This window comes from Leptosomus discolor, chromosome 1 (genome assembly GCF_034619465.1).
Source record: "Leptosomus discolor isolate bLepDis1 chromosome 1, bLepDis1.hap2, whole genome shotgun sequence".
NCBI classification, from domain to species: Eukaryota; Metazoa; Chordata; class Aves; order Leptosomiformes; family Leptosomidae; genus Leptosomus; species Leptosomus discolor.
Window position 1 is genome coordinate 77,031,879 of NC_141391.1, and position 19,867 is coordinate 77,051,745.

The window sequence follows — 19,867 nt, forward strand, 5'->3', positions numbered from 1 at the left end:
ATTTCGCAGAGATTCTTCTGACCTACGTATGAAGACCAGAAGACAATGTTTCATAGTTCCGAGAAACTCAAGCTGTTAATACTTCGAGTAAATTATATGTACGCATCACGGCCTATTTACGAGACTGTAGGTTTATTTGTTTAAGTATCTAAATATCTTGAGGCGGTTCTGAGGCGGATGTTGAGCCGACAGCCTTGTCTGCCACACTGAGCTACTTCAAATGCAAGCAGCCCAGCGAGAGCGGGGGCCAGGCTGCAATCCATAGGAGGTATTTGACTTGAATGCAACCGGGACAAGTGCTGGCAGAAATGCATTTAAAGGTAGTGGAGGCTCTGCCACAATATTTTGAAATTAAATCAAACAATGTGTTGACTTGCTTCTGAGGGAATGTGATGTGACGAATCCACGATGCATTTCCTCACTGGAGCTATCTGGGCTGTGTTGGCTCTCATGAGCACCAGGTTGCAGTGGGTGAAGCAATTTCCTGCACTCGTTTAGAAATCACTCCGAAATACTTCATACGGTGATAAAAGTTAGTTGAGCCTATATGATTAGAGAGCTATCACCTCATTTTCACTGCATTACTGCCATAATCCAAGAACAAAGATTCATATATGTGCACTTGGGAACAAAATTCCGGGGGAGAAGAAATCCATAATACCAACTATCAGTTAACATTATCCGACAACTGAACTTTCTTGTACTTGCTTTCTACTTTTCTCAGGGGAAATTTACCCTAGTGCACAAGACCAACACAAGACCCACCCAGGCTTAAATGCTGGATACTATGGCTCTCGGTACAGTGCTACTGAAATCGCCAGGCAGGCTTTCAACGTGAGCTTGCCGGGGAGCTAAACATCACCTTGTGATGCAGTTCTGACAAAACTGAACAGGATGTACTTATATGATGAAGTGCTCCTGAATGCGAGAAAGGAAGGCAAAGTCAATCCCAAACACATAAACATATCTTAAGCAATAAGCAAACAGTAGAAGTCGGAGCTGTAACTCAGAAGTCTAAGGGAGGATGGGAAGAGTGAGAGTAAGAGTTTCCCTCTCCTTTGGCTTATAGGGAAAACACATCGAGTGTTATATAAAAATGTGGAAATCTCAACTGTGGTAACTGAAGCATTCAGTTATCCAAACCTGAAGTTATTCTGACTCAAAAAGCAATTGATGCATTTGCTTTTCAGGCAGCACACACGTTGCACTTCCATGCAAGTCAGTATGTTTGCCCATCAGCTGTTGCAAGGCAGAATTCCATTACAGTGGTATCTCATTCAAAGAACAGGAAGTGATCAGGAACTATTGGTCGCATTACTATTACAGCTGTAAGTACGAGACAGTTTGTGATAAATCCAAACTCATTTCATATATGTTTAGTGACATCCCGTTCAGTGCCTAAACACGGTCAGTGTAATACAGAAATGTCTCCCTGGGCACACCAATAAAACTGGATGGGACTGACTGCTATAAACAACAGGAGGCTCAATTCTCACTCTCAGATATGGAAATTTTGTCAGAATTTTGTGGCTCTAGAGGAAATACTGCACACAACCTAAACATCTGCATGAAACTGTTATGTTAGCAAGGTAAAGTACGTCCAGTGAAAAAACACCACGACTTGAAACTGGTATTTAAAATGGCAATCACAAGAGGCAGAACAAGTTTAATATATACGGTCTGGCAAAGCTGCATTCTGCTTCTTTAAGAATGCATTACATATTATGAGCATTCCTATTACAATTTTATTGCAATATTCAAGGTGTACTCAGAAGATACTATTATTTTTTTTAAATATGGGCTTACTTGTTTGCATCTTATTTCACAGCCGCTCTTCCAGCCTCCAGTTTAATTTCTGAAATTAAAACTAGTGATATTTCCATATCAAAGTTTAAAATTAATTTGCTTTGTGGGACATGCCCCTTGATCTAAAATACTTCATTTTAATTAGGACATATAATTTTCTCTAATGGAATCAGGTTCCATTCTCTTAATCCAAAACTACTTTCTGAAAGAGTTATAAGCAGTACATTTTCTCAGGACAAGTCCTCCTAAGGCTTGTCCGCATGAGGAGATTCCACCTCCGCAGCTAAACTGATTTCAGTTTGATCTACTTTCACCACTACAAAATGTTACTGAAGTTAACCATAACTGAGTCTGCCCCACTTCTGCATCAGTTCTATCACACAGCTTTAAGTTTCCTCATGCAGACCAGGAATAGATAATAGAAAATCAGGTACCATTACAAGTACGTGTTAGGATATAAAAGCTAAATGAAAATTGCCTCACCTCCCAGACCACGAGTGTCTGGACCCACACAGCCTGGAGTATGGCCACTTCCCACCACCATTTTTGTACAGCTTCCTCCTTCCCTTTGCCCTCTTCTCTATAACATGTGTACAGGTAGACTGTGCTACATCATGCCTGCTTCTCATTAAGAGGCTGTAGAAAACATTTCCAAGAAACACTTTGCATATTCTGGCTCCATGTTAGGATGACGTTCTGCCCCCATGCACGCACAAAGGGACATGGATAGATCACGGCAGAGATAATCAGTGCATGGGCACAGACAGTGAAAGGCATTCCCTTCCCTTACCGTGAGAGCTCTCTCCCTCCATTTAAAGCAAGTGTTTGTTCTGCGGAAGGCCTGTCTTTGTCAGTTTTGTACATCTCGTCAGCGCAGAGAAATGCAATAAATACCATACATTATGACAAACTCCAAAACACCTTCAGCTCCGTGCTTACTACAGCTCTCACGATGCAGGGGCATGGCCACAAAATGATTTAAAAAACTGCATACCTTGAAAAATAGCCAGGCTGTCATCCATTTGGCCACTTTTACAACCCAAAAGACATGTCTGTAGAGCTCAGTATTCACTACTCCAGGGTCTACTACATTAGCAGTCACATGGCTTCCATTTGCAGTCAGAAGATGCTGTAGTTGATAGGTAAATAACACAAGGGCAAGTTTGCTTTGGGCATAGGCTCCATGGGGTGAATACGAGCATCTGTATAAAGGAGAGAAAGAGAGAGGGAGATGCACAAAAAATAGTCAGAAGGAAAACAGAATTGCACAAATACCAAATGTACTGCATTTTGCAACTTCCAGCAAGCAAATAGCTATACATTGAGTGGTCAGAAGAAACAGCTTATCACTGGCAGGCGTGTTGTTTGCTAGAGTTCTGGTGATTATTCCATCAGACACCAAGTCTAATCTGTGGCAGGAAAAAAAATAAATAAAAATGACAGAGTACCTGCCAGAGTCTCTATATCAAACTATTTAAACTAGAAATTTCCAGGATATCAGCACCTAGAGGCCCTCAACCTACTCTCTCCTTCCTCACTGCCCTCTTCCCACACATACATACCCTGTTCCCACCCAGTAAATCCGTGCCTGATCATACTGCCCCTGGTTATTATTGTTTGTGTTGCATCAGAGCATACTAGTTTCTGACGAAGGCTCCTGTGCTGGGCACAGTACAGATGAGTAAGGCAATCATTGCACCTGCCCCAGTGACACACCAGGTTACGCACAGCTAAAGAGATGGATATAATTGACGGAGCAAGGAGAGCAGCTGCAAGTATAACTGCAGCTATGCTATATACAGCCTTTAGAGCAAAGACGGCTGGATGGGGTTGTGCCAAACAGGAGGTGCACAAATACTGGGAGTTACTGCAAAACATTACCTGTTGAGACTCCTGTGCACATCGCTCATCCGGATGCTGAATCTGCCTTTCTTTCAAAGTCAAACTTTCTAGGGACTGCTGATTAGTTTTGTTTCACTGCATGCAGGCAGACATAATTTTTTTTTTAAGTAAGCAGGCTAGTTCCAGCGCATATGTCACTTAAAGTGCTCCTCCCAACTGGGGCCTCAGCATCACTTCCACAAATTCCTATGCCATGACACTCTTGTAATTACTACAGCCTCTCATCTAACCTTTTTTGTGCTTAGCAGAACCAAAGGTAATTCCTGGCATTACAGACAGCTCATAGGCAAAGCAGGCGGGAGCCTAAAGCAACAGGCTGCTGCGGGCAGCAAAACAGCTCTGGTCCCCATTCCTTTTGCCTCTGCCACAGCCTGGGGAAGTGGCGCTGCTTGCTGCTGCCACCGATGTGGAGCCAGGGGTTAGGGTCCCTGGGGCAGCAGCTGCTGCTGGTGGAGGGAGATAGAGGGGCGCCCACCCAGGAGCAGATCTCTCTTTCCCAGCTCTCTCCTTCCCCCTAGTTGTTGTCCTGCCTCTGTGACAGCCACAGCTACAGGTCCACCCTCTACACCTTCACCCTTAGCGCAGCAAACACCCGGGCTGGGGATGCTCCTACTCTGCTGAAAAGCCTGCCTTCAGTTTTCTGTGGTTGCTACTATGTGCAAGGTTTTTATTTTGAACGAATAGCAAATATGTCTCAGAGTTCTTTTTGTTATCTCGTTCTTGTTGTATACCTTATTTATAATATCCTGTACACTTCACCACAGAAAGCCCTGGATGCTAGCAAACAGGCGGACTCTCTGCAGAGCTCTAAGGCTACTGAAGCAATTTAACTGTTAATGTTATCTGAATGGACTCAGAAACTTGGAGACACAATGGTAAATCGTACAGCTCAGCTACAGGAAGTAAAAGACAACAACATTGAATCTCCTGCAACTCTTTTTTTCTTCTTCTTTTTTTCCCTGCTCTACCCTTATTCAAGCAAATCACAAACAAACAGGCTACAAAAGCATTAGATAAATTGAGAGAGAATAAAAAAGGACAGCTGATCATAAACAGCCCTTGCATCAACCAACGGCCTGAGCTGTAACATGCTGGATAACACAGCTCCATCATCATAAAGATATCACCTGCGCCGCGGGGTAAAATGGGCTATTTTAAGAATAAAGAACAATCACTGCATGAATATAAAAGTGACTTGGCATTAGTCAGGAAATTGCAGTTACATTTTAAATTCAGGAACGTCCGTGCTCTGATCTGAGACACTCAAAATGTCACCTTATGCTTCATGCATATTTCAACCCTTTTAACTTGAAGGACCAGACCCTCAGCCGCTATAAGCCTCCCTTGCGCAGCCGTGCGGGGCAGAGCTCATGCCACCCATGGGAAGAAGTGCTCATCCGAAGCTGCCTCCGGCAGCCAGCTGGCAGTCAACCCTGGCACTTCTCCATCCGTGCCACCATTCCCCTACCGGTGGAGAACGCAAGCTGGGGCATGGGACAAGCTTCCTGAGGTGAATTAGAGTGATCTTGTCTGGCAAGCGGCTTGCAGGGAAGCAGAGCTGGGGACTACTCTGACATGTTCTGCCTGGGTCTAATCTGGCCTTCAGTAACGTTCAGATGCCAGGCAGGAGGACGGTGAATGCTCCCCATGCCTTCACATTCCCACATTTTGTGCGAGTGCTGTTTTGACTTACCTTGTGGCAATGAAGCATGAACTACAAGGGCCGGATCCTCAAAAGCCTTGTACTTTGCATAGATATGTCAGAGAAACACGAGTGCTGAGAAGATATAAAAAGCTATCCAATCAGCAAGGAAGCCTTTTATATCACAGTGGAGAGATGCAAATGATTTGCAAGGCAGCAGGGAATTAGACTTCAATAACATACTATAGAGATGAAGATATAAAATCAGATACAGAGAGCAGACACTTTTGGCAGAACCCCTGCAATGATTACCTGCTCTCTACCCATTTCCTCTGTGTGTGCTTCTTGCTTTCCAGGAATCTGACATCAGTGGACTACATAAGACAGAGGAATAACCTGTGACACAGAACTAACAAGGATTTTTGTTGAACAACTGTTTCGTTTGTGAGACCCCCATCTTATTAGAATCATGTTGTTTAAATGACACATTGCAAAAAAATCAACACTGGTTACTTGATTTCATTACATCCAGTCTTGACTTTATGCATCAGAAAAATAGGAGCACATATGCTACTGTACCTGTACCACAATTGTATCTCCCATGCACATACATGTAGAATCAGAGAATGGTTTGTGTTGGAAGGGGCCTTAAACATCATCTACTTCCAACCCCCCTGCCATGGGCAGGGACAACTTCCACTAGACCAGGTTGCCCAAAGCCCCATCTAACCTGGCCTTGAACACTGCCAGGGAGGGGGCAGCCACAGCTTCTCTGGGCAACCTGTGCCAGTGTCTCACCACCCTCACAGTAAATAATTTCTTCCTAATATCTAATCTAAATCTCCCCTTTTTCAATTTAAAACCATAAAATGTATTCCTCTTACATATGGAATTATCTGGCTATAAAGCCTGTGCATCTAAATCTGGTCTGTCTTGGTGCTTTATGCTCTGTATGTACATTTCCTGTACTGAATGAAAGTATAATTGTATACTAAATAAAATAATACTGACATTATGCATTTCCACATTGCTTTCATTTTCTGAAGGCTCTAAAAGCTATCTGAAATGAAACTGCATACACGAAAGTACTTTGGACCAACCAGCCCAAAGCAGAACAGAGCTTACCAGCAAGCTGTGCTGGCACACCGAAGCACACAAGGTGCCTGTGACACTTAGACCAATAAGGACACAGGGTATCGATGGTTCACAGCAAGGCAGGCAGACTCTCAAGGAGAGAAACTCTACCTCCTAACTAGGTGTCCAGCCAGGCAAAAGACTGGTAGCTCCCAGGGGTATATACACACGCTTGCCAGTTGGCTAGAGAGCTAGGAGGTACTGGTGTTTGACTGCCCAGAGATTCATCCTAATAAATACTGCCCAGCAGGCTCGAGCTCCGCCAGACAGCACGTGCTGTGTATGGCAAGCCCATGCACGGTCAGCAGCCAGGAAAAGCGAAGGAAGGACTTGGTGGGAAGAAGTCCAGTGGGAAGGAGTGGTGTGCCTGGCATCGGTAGCTTGAAGAAGTTCATGCTCACCCACTCATTTGAGTGGGGCTCTCTGTGCACCACTCTCCCTACCACGGAAAACAGTCTCCCCTGGGGGACGCCCCACTCATAGCATTTTGTCGAGTTGGTGCCGATAAAATACGGCAATGCACAACTCACTAAATAGAAACTACAGGAGGAGTTAAGGCAGACAGAATCCAATTAGCTGCTTTGAAATCCAGCCAAGAAAGCAGCAATGTGCAAGACCTTCTTCCTTTCAAAATACTGTTTTATTGATTCTATACTGATGAATAAAGGATCAGGATAAGGCAGGCTATGCATTTTCTATTCAATTAATTTTTAGCAGAAATTTTTAGGTTTTGGCTTAAGATTTTTTGCAACATAGACTGACAAGTTTGAATTGTCATTATAAAAATTAGGGAGGAGAAAAGAAAAGGCTTGTTTTGTATTTTTGCCAAAATAAAATAAGTAAATATTCAGTTCTGGAGTGAGTGCCTTGTGGTTTGCTGATTTATTTTTTTTTCTTATTTTTTTTTTCTCCTCTTTTCCACCAGAAGCTGATTTTACCACTCATCTCCATGGTGCTGTCTCCGGCAGCAGTCTTCCTAGCATGCTGGGGCAATATATTTGTTAAAAGTAATGAGAAGCTGAATTTCAAACCAAAGCCTGCAGTGGCTAATTAGGTGTTTAAATATGGACTCAGCTGCTATCCAAGTTCGAAAACTGGATACATGTTTAACACTTCCCATGGCAGCCATTCTTACTCTGGTTTCTTTTCTGGCTGGCTTTAGTTGGTGTGTGTTCTGTAGAGGTCTTCCATTTGCATCCAGTGATACCACGCCCAGCGAAGGGCATTAATTCAGCTCGGGGTACCCACTGAGCAACAGGGGAAACAAAATTGCCGCTCGGCACAGACCACTTCCTCCACACCTCCTGTGCACAGGCTCTCAGGCTGCTCTCAGGTTTTTCTCTTTCACTAACGGTTGCTTTTGTGTTATGCACACACAGGGGAAGTGGATACAGATGGACGGAAAGAAGGGCGCAGTGACAGGATCCTTTCCCTTCCCCACTGCTTCAACAAAAGGCTCAGAGGACCACTGACCATACTGACCGACACCCAGCTACATTTAACCTGGCCGGTGCTAGCGGTGAAGTTGTCCTGATGTGGACCTCTCTCACACTGCACTTGGCTTGCGCACCTCATCCTCCCCTTGCCCATCACCACGGTTCCCAGTTCCCAGTGTGTTAATTTGCCTGGTGGGCAGAGTGCACCAAGATCCAACTGCGGAACAACCCGATGGCCATGTGCTCCCGTAAAAGACAAGTGATGCAAAACGTGGGTGACATGCTGGGGTTTTTAATGAAAGGCCACGCAAAATTTCAATATATGCCTTAGGATGAATCAGTGAATTAAAGAAAACACAGACTTGCTGTATTAAAATAACTAAAGTTTCCTAATGATTTATGTATTAATCTTGCAATCCATCATCATCATTGCTTAGTCAAGAATATGAAAGACTATTATTAAACATGAAGCTTTCACAGTCTTAAATTCTCTTTCTCCAGGGAATGCAGCATAAGATTTTTCAAGATTTTTGATAAATTTTGCAGTTTATTTTGAAGCAGCTACAGAAATATGTTGCAGAACACAGGTATGCCTTTTCTGATTATCATAAGCACTTTCTTTCTTTTTTCCTATGATAAACCAAAGCCTCAGTACTATTAGTTTTATGCAGTCTTCCTGACAGTACTACATATATTTATCCTATGAATACATTTGCTGAGTATCATCAATTATAATTTTCCCTCAACACAAAAAAAGAAAAAAAATAAATACAGAGATGGAGAAAAGACAGAGCTGGAAAAATTAGAATACATGTATTACCACCGAAAACTAGTATTTTGCCAACTGAAAGAATCAAGCATATGCATTAGTAAAACAAAACTAAAATCTAAAGTATTAATGTATCTACTTATTCAGATGTTGTTACAGTTACGTCTTAGACAGTAGTTGTGCTGTTACCAACTACTACTATAGGCTACTGCTGTCACCTGTTTCATACACGCGCCTGGGTATTTTGGGTGTTCACTGAACAACTATACTTCTTCATGTACATTTCTTTCATATATTTGATATGTAGCCTTTTAAAAGAATAATTATAAATACATACCTATAACAGTCAAGGTGGCCTTAGCACAGCCCCATGTATTTGAAGTGGAATACACCTGCAGCTGCAATTTGATTGAATAAGGACTCGAGCATCAGGGACTCCTGAAGCACCCTCATGACCCTGTGATGGACATGTTGGAAAGGAAGGCTACAAGACTGATAAATTATATGAGTGTTTCTACACAAGCTAGAAAACAGATCCTTCATGTCCTAATTGGTTGCACGGGGGTGGTGGCAGAGGCGGCAGGTGGCACTTTCAAAGCAGCCCACCTTGCCCTTCCATTCTGACCCATGGACAAAGACTGACCACATCTCAGAGCTTCTTCCTCTCCCTGCAGTGACCCTCTCAGTGCCACACAGAATCACAGAATGTTAGGGGTTGGAAGGGACCTCTTGAGATCATCTAGTCCAACCCCCCCTGCCAGAGCAGGACCACCTGGAGTAGGTCACACAGGAACACGTCCAGGCGGGTTTTGAATGCCTCCAGAGAAGGAGACTCCACAACCTCTCTGGGCAGCCTGTCCCAGTGATCTGTCACAGCTCTGGCCAAAACTGGGTTTTCTCCAACATCTTTCAATAGTGGTAAAATAGCATTTTTCTTCTTAAAATCAGTATAAGAGTAGAAGCTCAGAGCTGGGAGATGGTCTCTCTCTCTGACAGGCAAAATGTTGGTGATGGTGTCGGTAGGTGATTTCTCTGCAATTCAGTGACTCCTGCCTTGTGCTTAATCCACAGTTCAGTAGAAGCCACAAAGCTGGAAGCTGGGTTGTGGGGTTTTGGGGTTTTTTAAGCCATGCTTCCCAACTTTCAGCACTTTGCTGTATAAATGCATAGCACTCAGTGACTAGCCTCCTGTTAGAGCTTGTAGGAAATGCAGAGGGAACAAAACGTAACTCGCTGTCTTTGGAGGACTACATTTGGTGAAGGAACCTGGAATATCTTCATTACAAAAATACTTATAAAAGGCAAAATAAGTAAGAGCTTGTCATCCTGGGCATTACCGTCATCCAGATGGAATCAATGTATCGTTTTTCATTTGGCTGATCCCGCTCCTAACTTCAGGAGGTGAGATGTCAAGAGCCCTCCTGCTCTACTGATTGCCTTGCTGTGTGCAGCTCCTTTGCTGTGTGCTCAGCACAGTTCTCAAATATGTGAAAGACAAACTCAAAGGCTGGTCTTCTCAAAGCCTCACCAGAATCAGTATCTTTAAAAAAAGTCTAATTTTTCTTTTTGTGTACAATCAGTGTTAATTTCAAATAGTTGTGCTGATTTTAAATGTTGATGGCAAGTTCAAGTTGTAATTACTGTAATTCCATTCTCCCAGGAAATATATCGCTTTATAAAGAATGGTATAAATTGTCTCTTCTGAAGCATCATTTTTCTACAGTTGGTTCATATGATGCAGTATTAATTACTCGCTAATATTTGAAGTGGTATTTGAGCATAATGGTATCCCTTCCTTCAATTAAAAATCTCCATGAAACAAATGAGTGAGTAAATAAATAGAAGCAAAGCAAGGTTTTGCATTGCTGCAGCCAAGAAACAGACAGATCAAGGCTCCAAGACCTACATTCTGTGCTCTTGTGACACTTCGGAGTGATGGGGAAACATCATGGCCACATATCTTTTCATATTATCTCTTGTATAAACTGGATCTCAGGTTACTGAAGATTGTCACACATCTTTTAAGATTATCTTTTGGATTATAACAAGAAGAGCTCTGAGGCATCCTCCACCCACTTGTGGAAAGATTCCTAACTCTCCTGCATTAGAACTTTTCAGTTGAAGGGAGCCATGGGTCTTCTTATGGTTTCTTCCCTTCCACCAGAAGGCACATAGGGCCATCAAATGGCCTATTAATAACCTGAACAATCCCAAATCTTACTTCTGTTTTGATAAAACCATTGTAAAACTGGTGTAGACTTTTGCAGCCCAGCTGTAGATTCTGGGCTTTTCATTCTGCAACTGAAAGGGAACTGTAGAGTCTGTTATGCACAATAAAGGGCTGCCATTTCAAATACAGCACAGTGCACCAAATGTGGTTAGCAGATTTCCAGTAGACTACGTGAAATGTGTTGGTGTATACGTGAATATAGTGTAAGGTTTCATTTTGTGGTGGGCTGAACTCGCTGCACTGCCTTGGAGTTGAGGAGGTGCTGAATGTGTTCTGCAAGTGCAAATGTTCACCACACTGAAGGACTGGTCTGCCTTACCAGGGGAAACACGGCTTGAACGTGCACACAGACTGCAAAATCTTTTTTCCTCTGAGATGTCTGTAAATGTTGTACAGAAAATCCTATACCATCACCCTCTGTCCACAGAAGCAACACAAGATTATCGAGTCTGGCACAACAAAATAATTTTGAAGATCAGTTTACGTTTGTTGAAACAATCTAACAACTTCTGCTTTTTCAAAGTTTTCTGACATAGTGAGAATATGTATATCACAGCTTCAAACCGAGAGGTAAAAGTGACTAACTCACGATACACAAATTAAGACAAGGAACAAGCTCATAAAAATAGGCAAGTATTTGTTAAAAACAGTCAAGACCTTTCTAGGTTAAAGAAGATATACAGTTGAAATGCCAACAGCTACAGGAGAGATTAAAATGTGGAAGTTTTCTGCACACATGAAGTGACTTGTGGTCCAGACATGGCAGGAAAGGCTTTTGCTCATGTGAGACCATATGTCAACAGTGAACCTTGGCCTCTGTCAGAAAATATGTGGGATTTAAATAAGCATTATGAAAAGGGCCTGTGAAGAGGGGAGGCCTTATTTAAGGAATGTAAACAAGCCAACTTCAGTAAACAAAAAAAACCTGCAAGAAACAAATAACACACAGTGGCTCAAAGTGTTCCACAGCCAGCATTGCAAAGTAGCTATTTCAAAGTACCATAAGTGACAGTGACAGCAATCACTTTCTCCACCATTTAGCCTTACCGTTGTTTTTTGTCTTTGTTTTACAAATTTCCCAATACTGTGTCACCCTGGAACACTGTAAACAGAGATCTGTAATGGAAAACCAAGCATTTCCTAAGAAGGGGCATGGCATGGCCTGGGGCCAGAGCCCACGAGATCTCTTCCACTTGCAAACACACCAGAAGCAAGTGAAGGCAGGCAGGTTTGGCTTTCCAGGAAATCACAAGAAGTTTCATGTCCAGACCTTAAAAATCCAACACACATAGAGCTGCCTTGCCACAGCCCTCATTGAAAAAACAATTAAAACATACTGCTGCTTTGTCAGACTGATTGATCTTGGGGGGCAATTCAGATACTTAACACCCCCTGCTTTGATCTGAAACCTAAAAGATTTCATGTAAAATTCATAATATTTTAATCCGGATGTTTCCACAGTGCTGTATTATATCTAGCAACACTGTTAGAAACTTTTTGAGCTTCTCAGAAAGCTACTGTGAGCCACAGCGCTCCTCAGTCTCTGCCTGTCTTGGGAGGCTGAGACGGTTGCTGTGCACAGCCACCCTCCACCTCCCGTGACAAGAAATGCAGGGTGACCTGACACATAACAAGAACAGAAGAAATGGAGCAATGAAGCTACAACTCTGTAAGACATTCTGGCTGTATTAAAACTCCCAGGGGCTAAAATATTTTACTTTTACAGTGATTTATTTTTCTATTCAGAAAGTATATTTTTCACAAAACTCACTTTTTTTAGAGATCTAATCAAAAGACCATTTTTTCTTCACATGTTTAAGTATTCAAATGCTTGCTCTGCTTTTGAACAAAGTTCTCCTTTGCTGAAAGAATAAGTTTAAGGCAGGAAGCAGAGAAAAGGTTAAGAGCTATCATTTGTAATCACAGAGGTAGAAATCTGCCTTTGCCTCCCTCCTCTACACCTCGTAATCCTTAGTGCACATGGCAAGATCAGGGATGTACGGTTGTGAAGGAGCAACAGCAGGGCTGAACCCAGAGGGGATTTGCGGAAGGTGAGCTGATCATTTTGACCATTTCTCTTAATACATTATTCCAGGAATTTACAGGCCTGTGTGCCCACTTTCCCCAGCTACATCAGGTAGTTCAAAGGACAACTCCACCAAAAAGGTACTATGAGGATGGTGGTAGCCAAAGCAATCCAGAGGAATGCTAAAACCATTTGAATAATCACCCAGGACCTGAACTCCAAAGCTTTTAAGGTTCACTCAGCCTTAATGAGTCATTTTGCTCATGGGGAGATGTTAAACTAACCTTCCCCTCTCAAGGGTGACAAGCTATCTCCACTCCACATTCTCCACAAGTCCTTTTTGCCTTCTCCGTCACAGAGTGCAGTACGTTAACTTTCAAATTACCATTGAACTGTCTCGCCATTTGGGAAAACAGCAGGTCTATGAGATCCACTGTCCAGTGTGCCACAGAGAGCTGACTACTCCCACCCAACCCACTGTGCAGGGAGAGGCTGAGCAGCAGGAACACCCGTATATCACATACTTGCCAACGTGTTGCAATTTCGAATTAGTTCAGAAACACTGTGTCCTATTAAATCATTAACCATTATTAATAATACTTTGTAAGACCATTAATCCCTTTCAGACAAGAAGGAATTTAACATTGTGACACACAAAGTAGCTACATTTAATTTCCCTGAATACATAGAAGTCTGGCGTTACCTTTGTGATAGTAGTGTTACGCTGTGTTGTTGTTCTTCAGAAACCAACGAACCCTAAAAGTATTTTGATTAGACAGAATAAAAATACACTGACAAATGAAAAATTAAAACTTTCCGAAGTTTGCATCCTGACTTAAATATTTCTCCATAACTGGTTGCAGGAATGGATAGGGATCACCTGTGGCCTGCAACACCGATGAAACACACTTGCTGCATATGAAATAAAACTCTGTCTTTTGGACTGATTTAGTCTGCTGGTATAATAGCAAGTTTGTTCTTTTTTAAAATTAATTTCTAGAATATGAGATCTGTATCTTCACCAGTACACTCGTTTTCTAGGCCAGCAAGTCAATTTTTGCAATTAATGACAATTGCAGCAAATGCAAGGGATTGTTTTGCAAAGCAGCAAATCCTTTTGCATTTATGCAGAAAGCATTTTGCAAAGAAGGACTGAAATACCCTTGTGTATGTGCATTAAACATTTGAATACTTGTAATCTAATTATAGGCAGAAAAACTTGGTAACCTGCTGCAGGAAGGACATGTTTAACTGAATACAGCAGTCTGCTGCAGTTGGCATTTGGTCCTGTCAAGGCACCATGATTTATCTTGCAAATAGAACCAGAATATGCAATAAAAGCCATTGTGGGGAACCTACTTAAACAATATAAATGAAACAAACCCCTGTATTCCTCCAGTAAAATAAAATCTATAATAACATGTCTCTATTTTCTGGTCTAGAAGAATCTTCTATGATTACAATTTCTGTAGTTTGCACAGCATTGTATTAAGCAACAGTCCAGTGACAGAACTTTGTATATGTAACTGTGAAAGACTTCTGTACTAACTAAAACAGATTAAAAAATAAAAGGGTAATATATAAAATCCATCCTACTTCCTCTTACAAATTTTCCTTTATTATTGAAAAATTTAGAAAAAAAAAAAGTAGTACTATTCTACTACTATGCTACATCAGCTTCACGTTTGTTTTTGCTTGAATTGAAGATATCATACATCCCGTAAGTTCTTCCAATCAGAGAGAATTAAGAAACTATAAGCAACAGATCAGAAGTGAAACAGCACAGGAGGAACCAACTGGGAATTTTCAAAATTAAAAAAAAAAAAAAAAGAGGTTTTAATTGGAAAAAATGTTGACTCATCAAAGCATTCTTAGTGAAAAAATGTGTTTAAAACTAGTGTCCAGCTTAAAAAAAAAAAAAAAAAAATTGAAACAGATGGAGATACCTTACTTCAACAGCACGACTCAGAAATTAAAGGTTTGGAGTTCCAGTTTGATCCATGTTATGCTTCAAAATACAAATGACAATGTACTCATAAGGATAATTAAAAAATTAGAAATAAAATATTCTGAAATAACTGAAATCAAAAGTTTTGGTCTGAAAAATGGATTCATATTTTCCAAAAGTAATTTGACAATTTAACTTTTCATGGCTAATCATGGACAATATGTTCAAAATCTCAGCAATGCTGATGGGACAAAATCCTCGACTTTCTGCCCACACTTAATACAACCTCATTTACCAACAAACATCACACACAAGAAAGAAGTGAAGATGAAGAAAGAAGTGAAGATGAAGTACCCCACCCATCCAAGAACAGGAGGTCTCCAGACACTTTGCCAGACAGATGACACCTCCTGTTACAGCCCTTATGAACTGCCCAACAGCAGAGATTAACTGGAGCTGCCTGGTCTCCCCAGCATCCTCCCAGGTCCTGGGCAGAGCTGTTTACCCTGTTTTACACCAGCTAGGATGCACGTGTGGCAGCTGGGATTTTTGCAATTCCTTTCACTCAATCTCTCTTGTCTCTGACGTGATTCATGCACTAGGGCTACAGGGAAAAAATACAGAAATTATCTGGGGACCGTATCCGCTTGGAGGGTTACAAAAAGCATCAGCTCCTTCTGCAGTTGGAGAGCAGAGGAAGGAGAGCAGAAAAAGTGTGACTAACTGTTCTTGAATATACAGGAGACATGAACCAGAAAAGGAGCTGTCTTACTGTGGCTGGGGAGTTCATAGATCTGTGATTCACAGCATTACAGGGCCCATTTGGCATGCAAAAAGAGAGGATGATGAAAGGAATAGTTAGTCATGGAGAAAAAGCTAGACAGAACACACAAAGATGCTAACCCCTGGGGAAGGAAGCATATTCAGGTGTGACCCACAGCCTGGGAAAGGGAATAAGGTCTTTTTTCTTTGTTTTCCTAAAATTCCTTCTTATTTTGGTAGATAGAGTATTTGAAGGAGTGCCCTCCATCCCATCTTGTAAAAGAACCATGAATTCCAGTGCACTGTTCAAGCCTATCTCAACCCAAGAGGATGGAACAATGTTCTTCAAGCTTTTGCTAAAACCAGACAGCCGTATTCTCTCATGACCATATTTTTTTTTCCTCTCACTTTAGAAAGTGTTAGTTAAGGCATGCAAAAGAGGAAAAAAGGACATCCCAGCTACGCTGTTAGAGTGCACAGTGTACTACCCTCAGCATGTAGTTGCCGAAATCACCACTGTTGAAACACTTGCAGATAGATAGTGTTTCTGTTAAACTTTCACCTCCTTGAAAACAATCATATTTAAAGTAGGGATGAAGGAGAATGATTTGCCTTAGGGATCCCCTTGTCGACTCATGTGATTGCTGTTGAAAATGGTCTGGATCTAAAAGACCACAAAGGTGTTTGATGTTCTTCATATATCCTTCAGCAAAAGAACTGGGAGAACAGTCATTGCTCTTGTGCGTTTGCATTTTCAATAACACACATGAAACAAGCTATGCCCTGCCAGTTTGGAACAAGCTCTATCCTGTCTTGATGTACCCATGCTGTGTCTCTCCTACTGGTGTGTGTGAAGAGGATGGGCAGGAACAGGGATAAATGACATCCATAGGGGAGAAATAGGACTGGGGCTAGAGGAAGAAGATAAGAGGAAGATAAATGAAGAGGAGGAAATTAACTGGTGGGTGGAAATAAGACACTCTCCCCTCCCAAAGGAAGGAGGAAAAAATTATGAGATAGGGAGGGAAAAGGCAATGGAGACAAAAAAGCTCAAAAGACACAGGTGAAGATGAAACTATGAACATAGAAATCAAGTAGGCAGGTATGAAGAGAGAGATAACAAAGGAAGAAAAATAATGTAAAATGCAAGGAAAATCAAGAAAATATAAATGAACCCTCCCACCAAAAAGGAACTGAAAAGAGAAACTTCGGATAAATCAGATTGGTAAAATGGCAGAAAACAAAACAAAGAGGAAACGTGAACGACAAGAACACAAGCTGCATTTATACTGTTCACGGGATAGACTTCCAACAATTATTTGTCATGCTGTTGCCCTGTGGTCACTGTGATATAGATGACATCTGACTTCAGAGCAGATCTCCGAGCAGCAAGTACAAGCAATGGAGTGTGATTGCCACAACTGTGACTGCCAAACCAGAGTTTCCCAAGTGGGAGAGTGATCCCATAGAAAAATCTGAGATCTGAACGTCAGTTTACTGTCTCCTTTATGTCAAGACAGTCTTCTGCCTTTCCTTCTCTGACATGTTTGATGGATAAATCCATCCTCTGGGCTCTGGTTTGGACACTAGCCCAACCAAAATCTAGCAATAATGGGACAAGAGCATGGTAAACAATTCAGTCTGCTGCCACTGGTAAATTTTCCAGCACAGAGCATGGCCTTCTTTCTCCATTGTGAATAAATGACTCCAAATTGTCTTGCTACCTTCCTGCAAGATAAGGACTACCAGCCAACCTGTGAACAAACACCCAAGTCATGAAATGAATTACAGCCAACTAGCACAGCTCAAAATAAGGAAAAAGTCAGTATAAAATTTTTAGAAAGGTTTCCCATTCAGACAAGCGGCAAAAATGAGGGATGGTATCACTGGGAAACTGTGGCAATTCATGGAAAACTATCAAATCCAGTGCTTACCATGGGTGTCTTTACCGCACCCATTAAAGCTTTTAAATGCTGCTCTGAATCACAAGGTGCCTCTGAGGCCCCGTGGTGTAGACAGTGTCTGTGTATAGCACCCTGCAACAGTCCCCTAGGGTTGCTAAACCACTTGCTCACGCTGTAGGTACATACTCAAACACACAAGTGATCTCACTGTTTTCAGCAGTACCATTTCTGTGATAACTAACTATAAAAAAAACCAAACAGGAATATCTTCTTCTGCCTGAACCAAGAAAAGGTTTGGAGTTGAATCCACAGCCCCCTGTCAGTCCCACCAGTGTGCCTCTGTGCTTGGAAAGCAGGCACCACTGCTGCCCCTGAGCATTTGAAAGCATCCCTGTGGCAAAAAGCAGGCAAAATCACCCAGAGTCTGTCATCCCTTATGGCTCTTCTTACACCAATAAAGTTGAAATGTAAAGAGCTGGGTTTGGCACAAAAGCTGCAGGTAAATCTCACTGGTATATTATTATTTTTTACATCAGATTGGTCATGCTCATGCTGAACCATAACTTTCCTAACTGAAACATTTCTGATTACTTTAAAATATGAGTTAATAATGATGAATCACAGGTAAGGATGATCCTAAATTAAAGAGGCATGGTACAAGGCTTTGCCATAATCAGGGAAAATACTGTTATCTAGAGACACAGAACAGCCACATTTAATCTTGCATTCTGCACTTTAGACCAAAGAAATACTAATTACATTCCCTTTAGCCCCCTTGCATGGTGCCATCCAGCACATGCCCATCAGAACAATGAATACATACATCAAGCGAAGAGTAAGGCTAATTTCCTGTGGTTGTTTTACAAGCAAGAGATTAAACTGAGACTACCCTGCAGAGTTTAAACAACGTGCGTGTAATAAACCTGATGCCGTAGTATGTAATCAGAAGTCAAACAGAAGGTTTAATGCAGCATTCACATGTAAAATGTCTGCAGCGGAAACAGCCCAGCCCTCTAATTTCAGTCTTTGTTCCAAAATGAGACCTTGGGCCAGGTGCCTCTGAACACGTGCTGAAGTCCCTGTCAAAGGATGGAGATGGAATTTCTCCACCGAAATGATGCAAAAGTCAGACTGGCTCCGTGCAGGCAGAAACGCTCTGGAGCCCATCAGAAGACAGGCTGTGTTTGAGCCTGTTAGTAAGTGCGTAATTGCCACACTGACTGTATGGAGAAATTTTGAAATGTATCTGTTATTCTGCCCGTTCCTCAATTAACTAAATGACTCTACACGGTTCCTGTATGACACCAGAGACATTTACCGCATCATTTGACGTCTTCCTAATGTTAGAAATATCCCATAGACATTCACCCACAGCTTTCCAAAACAAAAGCAGTCAGACAGAATATGGCCATGCATTTTAACTCATCTTACTGGGTTAAAGATCCAGCATGGCCACGCACTCGGATCCCGGTAAGCTCTCGGGGAAGTGCAGGGGGTGACACAGACAAAAGCTGGGGCTCCACCGTTTTCAGTGAATCATGGGCCTGATGTGTGACAGGGCAAGCACCATGGGGACGGGAGGGATGACACAGCCTGGGGCTGGGAGGGAGGTGCGGGAAGCTGGAGAAGGGCTGTGAGGGAGGCCAAGGCGGGGAACCAGGAGCTGTGCAGGACATGGCGGAGGCCAGGGGCGGAGGGAAAGGAAGATGGTATGCCAGGAGCCACAGGCCAGTGGGCAGAGCGGTCCCGGAGGAAGGAGCAGCAGGCAGCGTGTGGGCCAGGAAAAGCTGTGAGGCAGCCGGGCAGGTGGGGCTAGTTGCCCCCCCCCAGGGCCAAGTCAGCAGCCCCACGCTCAGTGGGCAGGGAGCTAGCAGCCACAGGCGTCTGTCTGCACCCATCTGAGGGCAGGATCAGGGCCTCTGCTTATGTATTCACTTGAGGACAAAGTCTATTAGCATTCACCCAAGCCATTTTAAAACTTCCCAGTTATTGAGAGTCTCCCTGATTAGGCAGTGAGGAGTACAGGCTCTGCACCACAACCATCACCACAGTGTAAGCATCAGAAAGGAAGCAAGGCTTTCAAGGTTGAGAATAAAAGACTCAGTTTACAAGCTTATAAATTATTTGTATCTTTGACTGAAGGCTGGAAGCTTTGTTGAAGCCTGAAAGATATTAAGCAACTGCTCAAGAATCTCCACTAATTAAAAAAAAAAAAAGGCAACAACACCCCTCCTCACCCCCCATTCAGTATTCAGAAACAATTCTCTTGGAATTTAATCTGCACACCCTTACTGCAGATCAGTGAATA

General features: G+C 42.4%; 1 protein-coding gene across 1 annotated transcript in view; it reads right to left on the reverse strand.

The window, feature by feature from the left end:
- DHRSX (dehydrogenase/reductase X-linked) overlaps positions 1-19,867 on the reverse strand; it is a 175,913-nt gene that overhangs the window by 31,554 nt on the left and 124,492 nt on the right. Inside the window, exon 6 of the mRNA XM_086470201.1 lies at positions 2,801-3,008. Coding sequence (XP_086326327.1) covers positions 2,801-3,008 — 208 coding nt within the window. The remainder of the gene's footprint in view (positions 1-2,800; positions 3,009-19,867) is intronic.